An 11,714-nucleotide genomic window follows, 5' to 3' on the forward strand; every position below is an offset into this window, starting at 1 on the left:
AAAAAATCAAGCCCTAAGAGAAACTAAAATTTTGGGCCCTAACAATGTGAAGCTCTAGGCAATAGCCTACCATGCCTGGTTTATAAGACGGCTCCGGATCTGGCCAAGTAAAACTAGCATGACTTTATACAGGCATACTGGGACAAACTTACCAGGACCAGGATAGAATGTATCTCTAAAGCTTCAACTATCGTTTTAAGAGACTTCCTCCCAAATCCAACACCCTTAGCCACCAGCACCAAACAACCCCCTTGTCAGCCAAGCTTCAGTTTCACCGTGCCCAGTGATGCGAATTTCAATATGCAATCACCACCTAAAGAAAGTCTTATATCAACTAAGCATAGTAGGGCTTTCTTTTCACGGTTACAGGTAGTCCTTATATCGTACCACTGATTACCAACATTAGCCAATTTGATTCCCAGCCTTGTATTCATTCCAAAAAATATTGTAACTATTCGACAATTTTGAGGCACAACTTCACCTGTTCATTGTCAATTGACTATATTATAACATATCAGTTTTCATCAAACAATTGATAACTCTATCAGTCTCTCCACTGGCTAATTTGTTGGTTCTAGGTACACGGTCAATAGCGCTCTCTGTTTCAATTGTTATGGACGGCATTTCTTACAGAGGCTCAGAAGCATATGGTATGAGAAGCATGGCCTTTCAGTAAAATAAAGAAAGGCCATTCATTGCAAACCCAAGTCCAAAAACATAGCCTCTCAAGATCGGGAATTGAATACCTTTTCTTTTATCAGAAATCAACAAATATACAACCATTGCTCGTCAACAAACGGTTCGACCGTAACAAATTGAGGCAATGTAGAGATTTTTCGACCACTTCTCCTGCAATATCAGATAATAAATTGGTGCAATCAGATAATATATAATGTTAAAATTAGAGTAAATTCTGAAGAGAAACAAGTTACCACGGAACCATAGCACGCAAATTTGTCAGTAAAGAGAAAATTAAGTTTACCTTTACATGTGTACTTGGAAAAGCAGACGTCCGCAATGTTTCTTGAGTTTCGTCCATTATTTTACGTTTTGGTGTACTCAATATAAAGGCAGCTTGGTCGGGGGTCGCAGCTACTGAGGTTATCCTGTAACCACTCTCCCAGCGCCGATGGATTCCTTCACTTGGATAAAGAAAATCAAGCTCCACAACCTTGTACAAGTAATCAAACAGGAAAAAATGAGTTGGCTGGTCATCAGTAAGAAATTATAGAAATAATAACCAAGCTCTGGTTTTCTTGAAGAGCTAAAAACCAACATACCTGGTCAGAATAACCAGAATTTCTGGACATTACCACACCCCAACGATTTCCAGCAGTAGTCATTGATGTGACATGGAAGCCTTCTTTCCATTTCTTATTTATCCATTTGAAAGGAAATGATTCACTCACTTTGTACGACTGTTGGGTACAAGGGGTTCCTACAAATTCAACATGTACAGATACATTAAGAATACAACCTTGGCATATAGGTGGAGAAAAAAATACTCATTATGTAGGTAAAGGGAGCATGGCAACAGCATGAGTTTAAAGTCAAAATCAATTCTGAATGAAAACAAATATATTTGAACTCCAGAAGTGAATGTAATTCAAGTAAGATATGAGATTCCTTCTTCACTATTTGATCATGTCCTGTGCCGTGGCAGTCTTGCCATCAGAGCAGCTCATGATAAGCTTTAGAACATATACAGTGTGTGTTTGTGTGTATACTATTCCCAGGCTCTTGCTCAAAATTTCCATGAGAAACCGAAGGTCACGTTCTAATATGGAACTATGACTATGCTAATTTCCTGAATACAAGGAAAAATGGCACACTATTTTCTGACGTACTTCTCTGAAACCCAAGTTAATACTTGAAGGGCAGAAAGGAACTCCAGAAATTACACCTATGCTTTATTTTACTGACTAACGAAAATTTTCATTACAAACTCAAATACCAGAGCATGAAGTAGTTCATGTCTAAGAAGATATGAATTCATAATGAACCACAAAAGAACTAGAAGCAGCTATGAGAGTCATAATCAACCTTTGGACATGATAACCAAGGAGCTCCCGTTGAGTGCACCAGCTATTGAGCTAATGTAGTAATTTTTTTCCCACTGTTCCATTATCCAATCCTGAGAGGTAATCAAACAATGAGCACAACATACAATTATTAGTACCACGGTCACACCCAAACAAACTGCCAAAACAATTAATAAAAGGAAACATAAAGGTTGTATTCAATAACCTTATGAAGGAACATAGCGGACAACTCATAAACTTGGGAACTGAATCCTGTTCCTGCATCCATTATAAGGGCCCAAAGATTTGCCTGAGACGCCACGCAACTGATATACAAACCATCCTCATTACCCTTATCTACGTGTTGCCGGAGCCTTGTATCCGCAACGTTATAGTGATACCTACAGGCAGCCAAGGAAACTACATTAAACAATGTTGGAACAAAAAAAGTGAACAAGTTCGAATGAATGCCACTGTCAGCAACAACAATTCTCAAAGAAAAGGCAAGATGCAAAGACCTTTGCCTTCAACGGAAGAAGAGCTTCTTTAGGGTGAATATCACATGTCTCGTTTAAGTTCAATTTACCAGGCCTCTGTTATTTAGTTGCTCGAGGATCTAATTTTTTAATTAGATTCAATATATACCCAAATCCAAGATATGGATCATATGTACTACCCCTAGATAGTTATATAGCTTGAAACTGCTTCCATAAATTAACCATGTTAACTGATAAGGCGAACGACAATAAGACTCTTTGATACTTCCACCAACAGGTTCAAAATAAGTCAGCAATGATTAGTACATTCCTAAGCTTTATCTGTGCCTATCCATTCTAAGCACAGTACTGAGCCACATTACTACACTTTGTGTACCTATCCACTCTAAACACAATACTCTGCCACGTTGAGAAGCAATTAATAGTTATAAATCTTGAGTCGCAGGACATAACTCCTACATAATATTTTACTCATTAATACGTTTACACCTATTTTTTCCATATGGTTTGAAACTAAACAAATGGACTCATACCAACTTCCTTCACTTGAAGAGACCTTTGTCAGGCTCTCCGTTGTGCTCTCACATTATGTCTCATCAAATACTTAAATTCCCTCAACTGACATTCCTTCACTTGAAGAGACCTTCGTCAGGCTCACCCTCGTGCTCTCACACTATCCTAATTAATTACTTGAGATTCCCTTAAATGATACGGGTACTAGGATAGCGCAGGACATAACTCCTTCAAACTCAGCCGTGCCCATGTTATACCCACTAATACTTGTCCACCTTAATTTCGTCCATCATTTGAAGCTAAAGAAATCTGGGATAAGCAAGCAGAACAGTTGAAGAAACCAATGTGACTTTTCTTCTACTTATAATAAATTCCACAAATCGCAATGTTGGTTAGCCTCTTTAAAGTTTGTATATACTTTTGATTACACGTAAAATAGGAAAAACAACTTCCTATTTCATAATTGTCTCTAGGATAGATCTCAACCAATAAGAGACTGGATATGACAACTATCTTTCCACTAAATAAAGGGGGTCAGGGAAACCTCCACAAAATTTCTTCTCAACTCTTTCACTCATTTCTTATCACTTACCCAAAAAGAAAGTCACTTATATCTTTCAAGCACGGTTGGCATTAATATCATACTCCTCATATCTTATCTCTAGCAGTCTTTCTCTCTTTTACTCTCTAACCAATACAAAGCTGATGTTTTTTAAGCCTTAGCATATAATGGAAACATGTGGAATGAAACATTTCAAGGGTCAAAAAGCACAAACAAAACATACACGTATATAAAGCAACGCTCGTGTAAACAAGGGAAGATAAAACAAGGTAATGGTAGTAACTGTAGAGAAGATGAAGAGTTCACCTTTGCTTCATGGGCCGCCGTGCATTATAAACTGATATCCATTGTGTAGCTGGACTTCCTAAGCGAACTTTCTTTCTAGGTTGCTCATCCTCTTCCAGATTCACAAGAAGCCTGCCTCGCTTCTGCCCAACCTGTTTAACAAAAGATTTAAAAGAAGTGTTATTACAACCAAAACGTAAGAGTCTGCACCAAGTGATGGTGCAAGTGAAGATCAGCCATTTATATTATGTTTCTCAAGTATTGATGACCTTCAGGGCTCCATCAATACAAATCGGCCTCAAAGGTGTGCAAGGTTCTATAAGGCTGTCAAATAGAGCAATAAGCTTCATGTAGTTTGGCTCCTCATCAAATTTCATGTTCGTTACAATCTCAAGGAACAGTTTGAATGGAGGAGGGCAAAAACAACACAACAACTCCGAGGAAGTAGCCATCTTTTTTTTAGAAACGAGAAAACTCTTATTGTCTCCCTGCATATTAAACATCAAGAACAAAACACTAAATCAATACAATAAAAATGTGCAAGCAACTAACTGAACAGTAACATAACGCTAATAAACTACCTGATAACCCTGCCATGGTAACCTTCCTTTGATGAGAAACACCAATGTGTATGCAAGAGATTCAAGATCATCTCTCCTGCTTCCTGTTCTTCCCAAATGCGCATGAACACTGGCATATCTGATTGTGCCCCTGAAATAGACACATTATGTGAGTGAGTGAGCAAGTGAGAGAGAGAGAGAGAGAGAGAGAGAGAGAGAGAGAGAGAGCATTTTGTATAAAGATCTACCGGGTACTGACCTGAAGATGTCTGGCCTCTGGTCATAGTCAACATGTTCGCCAGATGATGTATCCTTCCACTTAGACGCTAAGGAACACATTGTTTACCAGAATTAGCAACGACACTGACAAGAACTAGAATTTACAAATCTACAAATTCATAGAATCCTTAAAGGCATACCTAAACCAAGGTCGATTAAAAATAGCTTTTTTTCATCAGCAGTTCCAGGCTGACCAAGAAGAAAATTCTCTGGCTTCACATCTCCATGGACAAATCTAACAAGAAAATGGAAACAAAATTTCGAAGAGTAAAATAGGTGGATGCCTGAGAATGTGTAAAGTAAAAGAAAGAGATAAAGAGTGGGTAGAGTTATTAAACACAAGTACCCCTTCAAGTGGAGCTTTTCAAGGATTGATATTGCCTCAACAGCGATGCAGGCCACCATATTTGGCGACATCCTGTTGAATATGTTAACAGTTTTAAACTCAACAAGATTAGCAGTAGTGGAAAACGAAGGAGTAGGGATGGGGAGAAGGACTGGAAGAAAGTACTAGGGGTAATTGGATTCTTACGTCTGTCCAAGTGAATTCCACAGATCCCACAGACTGGGCCCCAGAATGTCCATCACCTGTAGAAATCATGCATATACTTCAATTATCTCAAAACTAAATAATAACTGCTGTATAGAGACATTGGGATAGATGCTAGAACTTACCAATATGTAGAAATCTCCTTGACGACCTCTGTGGTGAACCCAAGGAATTCCATAGCACCCATTGAGATTGCTTGATTATGAGAAGCAGAGCATCAGAGATACGATAATAGTTTAACAAAAAGTAAACCAGGTCTGCACTTGGAGCATCCAAGATTAAGATGCTTGCTTACCTATAGACCTGCCACTCATAAGGAGGACCATAACTGCAACCTTTACTACTACGATGCTCAAACTTCAGTGCCACCTATATATGAAGAGTTCAAGGATCAAACTTCCGTGGAAATCGAGTCCTAAATAATCAGTACAAAAGGGTATGAATATCAATTGTCACCTCAACTGCATCTGGTCCCGTACGTTCTGTACTTCCACCATTCATCCTCCTGCCAACATAGACTTGGCCAAAACCACCTTTTCCCAGCTTCCTCTCTACCTTATACACAGGGGAGCTACCTACCTGGACCTGCAAGCAGCATATGAGATGCATTATATCAACAGCTATCATATGGGCCAACAACTACATGAACCATCAAGCATAGTCCAGCAGCTAAATTAATGGAAACAAAGTAAAAAAAAATTATTAGGTCTCAAACAGAAACATCAGGAACTTGATGAAGTAGGTATAAGAAACAAAAACAAAAAAGTAACTGCGTACACAGTTCCTCCAAGTCACACAAGCATTCATAATTTCCATTCACATTTAACTAAGCAGACGACATACTTGTTCATTATCCATAAAAAACCAGCTTCCTATGGGCTTAATATAGAACTAACTGTTTCATATGTTCCAAACATGAAGCTAAGTAATGAACAGAAAGGTATCCTTATTTGTCTTCTACATTTTCGACGGTATTAATTTCCTGCTCAAGTGACAAAAAAAAAAAAAATACTTGTTTCGTGACTTTGCACATTTCTTAATTAAGAAGCATGTACCACCGAGGAAACTCTGGCCTTCCAGAACATAGCCAACCACTAGCTATTACACGAAAATAAAAGCATGTGCTCTTTATTCTTTGTTTTCAGACAGCAAGCAATTTGTCATTCTAAAAAAAGAGGGCAAAGCAGCAACATGGAGGGAAACATAAATAACAAGGTACTTATATTAGCAGTAAATCTTCCGCCAAACCAGAGGAGAATACCTCGAAGGATCTTGGTCTGGAGATGGAAAGCTAATCAGAGATCGAAAGTCCATAAAAAATTAACTTCGCAGAAGCTTCCTTATTAAGAAAGGAAGATCATACATGTGGTATATGGTTGTGTTTGGGAGTCACTAGAGCGACAGGTTCAGGTTATCATAACCACTTGAAAGCAGAAAATGTGTGGGACATTGACTGGTGATCGAACGGCCTAAGGACATTCACTGATTAATGCTTTAAAATGGAAATGCAGTTACGTACATAAATATGTCCGTTGGATGAGATCTGCCAATGCACACACATCAAATAACTAAAAAAGAGATAATTGCAGGAGTTCACTCATGCAACCACTTAAAAAGAAACACAGCGCAAAACAGGGACAAACAAAATTTACCCTTTCAGGAACCGGAGCTGTACTTGGGTCTTCTTCAACACCAATCAATTTTTCTGCACTTCTCCCCTCCATAACTAGGTCTCTATCCCCAACACCCTCCACTCGGTTTAGATCAGGTTCTTCGGGAACTCCAATAACAGGTCCAGGTAGAACTACACGGGGAAGCTCCGGGTTCAAATCTGTCAACCTAGCGCCCCTTCCTCTACCAGCACCAGCTTGTCTTGTCGCAGCCCCTCTTCCTACTCCAGCAGCATTGGCGGCCCTTCCTCTACCACCTCTTCTTCCTCGGTTGTGAGCAGGTGGTACTAAGTCTTCAGCTTGATCAAATGGTTGGGCAGAAGGCTGAGGATCATCAAGCCGTTTGGATCTTAAACGAGCTTGTCTAGCTCCACTTCTCAGCTCTGGCATCGTCTACCCATGCAAATCCAGACCCTATTAAATTCCCAGAAACGCCTTAAATCCTCTACATCCAAAAGAAACAAAAATGAAAAACAAAAATAAAAATCATATCTACAATATAAACCAATTAATAAAGCAAAACATCAGAGATCCATGTCTGCAACAATCTATACAATCTACCTTTCCTGAACTACACATAGGAGATGAATTCAAAAAAACAACAACTTGATTTTAGGCTAAAGTTCATATTTTGATCCTAATACTGAAGTTGATTACTGTAAACAAATATTTAAGAAATCAATCACAAATAGAATGAATAAACATAAAAGATAAAAACTGAACATTACCCAAAAAGAAACAAAAAACAATCATTTAGAACTAAAATAAACAATATTGACAGTGAATAAGTGATCAGAAAAGCAAATTTCAAAACTGAAAATCTAAAAAAACTGACAACTGCTGATTTCCAATAACAAATTCGAAACTCTCCCTGTACGTCATGAGGATTCTCCCTTCCATTTCAAAACAATAGAATCAAAGATTCGAGAAATACAAAACGATCCAGTTTCACAGAAATCAAAAAAGAAAACAAAATGATAATAGATAAAATGATAGATACTACTTACAGATCCTAACCGAAACTATGAGAAACAAACAATCTGAATGAAAAACTGATTGAATCGCCTCTCTTAGACTTCGATTTTGATAACGATCCGAAATGTTTTTACATTCACGATATCCGATGATAATGTATGAAAATGAATTTATTCGGATTCACAAACTGAAAACTTGAGTTTTAAGATAACGTGATCCTTATTTTCTTTGTAGTAGATTTACCAGAAGATATTTCGATTAGGTTCTGGTTTGTTAAGATGATTAATAAGATGAAAATCGAAAAATGGTGAGCGATGAAAGGAAGAAGAAGAAGAAGCAGCAGACACTATTAAGATGTCTTGTTCGGTCTTTTCTTTTTCTCTCTTCTCTCTTGGGCGTCTGTTCTTTTCTTATATATACACAAAAAAGCTTTAAGAGAGCATGCAAATGTGGCCTTGTATTTACCTACGGATATACGAGTATTATTTCTTTTTTTAATCAAACCTTTTTATATTGAAGTTACATCATACTCCCTTTGGTAATGGCATTGTTTTATTTATTTTCATATGAAGCATATACTAATAACATTGTTACAAAATTAAAATCAATTTAAAATGCACAAGTCATGGTGTCTAATTTACTTTAATTGACAGATCTATTGCAAAAATGTTCCGAAAATTAGCTCATTTTTGGGAAACAACTTGTTTGTAAATTTAGCCAAACAGGAAATGGTGTTGCCGATGCTCTAGCCAAAAATGAATAACGAACTTTTGCAAGTGAATGAGTTTGGTCTTTGAACATCTCGATCTTTTCGTATCACTAAAGCAGTAAACAGGTCTCGTGGTTACATATCTTCAACTTTCTATGTATTTATTAGAAAACTCCACCATAAGTATATGATTGGGGAAGAAACTAGAATTTTAGTTACTATGGGCTAGGTAGGGGTGTAAATTAGGCCGGACCGGGCAGCCCGGCCTATTTATTAAATGGGACGGTATAGGACGGGCCGAAACATCTCTTATCCATGAAATTAAAAGGGCCGGACGGGCAGGGTTATTTATCTACAGTTAGTACCCATGCCCTATCCAAGCCTGTTTCGTAATTTGGGCTCGGGCGGGTAGGGCCGGGAGGGCCTTGAATATTACAAACAAATATATATTGTTAAAAATAAAAAGAAAGTAGTAATAATACACAAGTTTTACTTAAAATTAATAATCAAATACGAGAATTGAGATGGGAATAAGATAAACCAAACTTTCTATAATTTTTCCTGAATTGAATCATCAGAAAAGGAAACTGTCTTAGATTTTGCTCAATATTTTCTCTATATGGTTAACAAAATTAGACTCCTATGGAATAAAAGTTAAGAAATACATATGAAAACTATGAGGGTTGACTGTATTAAGTATATGTACCAAGTATATTCTAGGATAAAACAAATGAGAACAGTCATTTAGGCTAGGTAAATGGATAACACTGGCGGGCTAACATGGCGGGTAGACTGACGGGATAATAGGGAGGGTATTGGGCCGGGAAAAAAAATTTGAATTGTGACCTGTGCCCGCCCTCTTATTTAAATGGGCTAGGTCGGGCCAGCCCGTAAAGGACCACGGTCATCCATGGGTTGTCATGGGACAGGGCGGACGGTACTGGGCCTCGGGCTGCCGGGCAAAATTTACACCCCTAGGACTAGGGCATCTACGGTGGATGGCTTTATCCTCCGGATGTCTGTTTTTTTTTTTGTTTTTTTTTTTTGAAGCATGTATATATTAAAAGGGAACTAAAAGGAAATTACACAGGGGAAAATAATTCTCATAGAGTCACTTAAGAGAATTTGATTAAGAAAAGGCGGGTTTGCTTGATCTCATATCGTTGTCGAATAGTTTCCTTCTTCACTTTTATCTGCTGCAAAGTTTGTTATACCATCAGCTGCTTGGTTGCCTTCTCTATAATTGTGTTGAATGTGGCAGGAAGGTATGTGGCGCATTCTTTGTTTGATTTCTGCAATCATTTGTGATATATACCAAGGAGCTTCCGCGGATGTTCTGATAAAGCACATGAGATTCTCAGAGCCCGTTTCAATATCACTCTTGGCCATTGTCTCTCCATCGCTATTCTGGTTGCTATTACTGTTGCTCATATCTCTGACGTCAGCGTAGTAGTTAAACCTAGAGGTTGTGCAAGAGCCATAATGGTTTGTGAATTCGAGTCCCTGCAAATGAATCCTACTCCTGCCATACCTGGATGACCTCTAACAGCCCCATATGTGTTTATTAGATGTGGTTCGGTATGAGCATACATTTTATTCAACACTGGGGAATTAGATGTGACTCAGTATGACACGCTCTCTCTCTCTCTCAAGTCTTGATGGGAGATCATCGGTTTTTTACTTTACTTTCTGGATAAACTAACCGTTTATTAATTAAGCATAATCTAGTAATACGACTACAAAAGACCAGAAGAATAATGTAAGAGAACATTTTGATGGATAATTACAGAGGGTTAAAATGCAAGGGACGACACTGAACAAGATTAATCTTGATCGATTCGTCAAAGATGAAGAGAAATGTCAACCCGCTTTATCGAATGAGGCATTCATGAGCGCATGGATTTGTTGATGGGTGAAAAAGAGTTGCTGATTTTTCAGGAAAGCAGAAACTCGGACGCACGGGCGAAGACTCCTCGAACGAGCAAATTGCCTAAAACTTCTTCAAACAGGTGTACTGCACTGGAGTTCTTTGAGTTCGAGAGATCAATTTGTAGGACTCTGGCCTAAACCAAGACAATGGTCGTTCCAGAGTCAATTCGGTCACAAAGAGGGATGAATGTCGATTTGTAGGAGGGAAGCTGAGAAGTATGTGTGAGATCAATGATGATCGAGGATTATGGATATGTTGGAGATTTATGCAAGTGAACTGTTGAGTTCGAGTAAGTTCTGATCAATTGATTGAATTCTTCTCTGTCGAGAGTTGTTGTTCATATGAGAATTCTTGGTACTTCAATCTGGATTCAGAAACTTATTTATATTACAAGAATAATAGACACGTTGATCCCAGTAAGTGTGACAGTTGCTGGAGTGAGAGAGTGGGAAAGTGGGAAATTGTGGTCAAACCAGTTCCACGTGCGTGGGAGAATTGGTTGATTGTCCATCCACTACTTTGCTTAATCCTTCAACTGCTTGCATGACTTGCTCACATTTCTCATCGTGGGTGCACACACGTGCCGTAGGCCACCAGACCAAACCCTAGTGAATATCCCCCATGTGACATGATTGATGTCTCATGAATGTGGAGTCTGCAAGGCAGAGGAGTATTTAATTAGTCAGTTGTTGACTTGACCAGACGATGAGTCTTAGCCTTGATGAGTCGGGCATGATGAATGTGGTATGCTCTACTCATAGATTGAGCGTAAGGTGTCTGCTGAGACAGAATAATGAAAAGACGTTGAGTCTTGATGAATTGTGATATATCATTTTACCAGTTGAGGTAATAATGATGTTTTGATAAGTTGAATCGACGAGCGTCCAATGAGATTGCTCGATCATCGACTTTTTAATAGGAAATATTGTTGAGATAATGGTCGACTGACGAACCAAATATTGGTTTATGAACCAATGAAGTATTAATAGGAATTCTCAAATGTTGATAGTTGAATCAACGTGAGGAATATTGCACGGTCGAACAATTAAATATTGATAGTTGAATCAATATTACTAGAAGTGAGTTCTGAACCCAATTGATCATGTATTTTTCTAACTTAACCAATTTAGTATTGATAGATGAGCAAAGCAAATATTTCTAGT

The 11,714-nt window shown here is 38.2% G+C and overlaps 1 protein-coding gene across 2 annotated transcripts; it reads right to left on the reverse strand.

Annotated features, from left to right (window-relative positions):
- Positions 1-393: 393 nt before the first annotated feature.
- Positions 394-8,293, reverse strand: LOC113320723 (casein kinase 1-like protein HD16). 2 transcript variants are annotated; one of them, XM_026568617.1, is made up of 17 exons: positions 7,945-8,293; positions 6,920-7,351; positions 5,724-5,852; positions 5,563-5,636; positions 5,393-5,462; positions 5,250-5,305; positions 5,064-5,135; positions 4,858-4,952; positions 4,698-4,764; positions 4,460-4,589; positions 4,148-4,366; positions 3,900-4,030; positions 2,248-2,422; positions 2,044-2,134; positions 1,281-1,438; positions 983-1,171; positions 394-849 (listed from the first exon to the last, which is right to left on the reverse strand). In XM_026568617.1, exons 2-17 carry the CDS (start codon positions 7,325-7,327, stop codon positions 790-792), a joined length of 2,124 nt encoding a protein of 707 aa, XP_026424402.1. In that variant the 5' UTR covers positions 7,328-7,351; positions 7,945-8,293; the 3' UTR covers positions 394-789. The 2 variants fall into 2 exon arrangements, with proteins under 2 accessions (XP_026424402.1, XP_026424401.1); XM_026568616.1 differs by having other exon boundaries at positions 6,920-7,382.
- Between the last annotated feature and the right edge of the window lie 3,421 nt (positions 8,294-11,714).

This window comes from Papaver somniferum, chromosome 11 (genome assembly GCF_003573695.1).
Source record: "Papaver somniferum cultivar HN1 chromosome 11, ASM357369v1, whole genome shotgun sequence".
Taxonomy (NCBI): domain Eukaryota; kingdom Viridiplantae; phylum Streptophyta; class Magnoliopsida; order Ranunculales; family Papaveraceae; genus Papaver; species Papaver somniferum.

Bases quoted from the DNA above. Each gene is read 5' to 3' on its own strand.
- LOC113320723 (XM_026568617.1), bottom strand. From the start codon at position 7,327: ATGCCAGAGCTGAGAAGTGGAGCTAGACAAGCTCGTTTAAGATCCAAA. The intron at 5,136-5,249 runs GTAAGAATCCAA...CATATTCAACAG, and splicing joins TGGAATTCACTTGGACAGAC to GATGTCGCCAAATATGGTGG. The intron at 4,765-4,857 runs GTATGCCTTTAA...TGTGTTCCTTAG, and splicing joins TTTAATCGACCTTGGTTTAG to CGTCTAAGTGGAAGGATACA.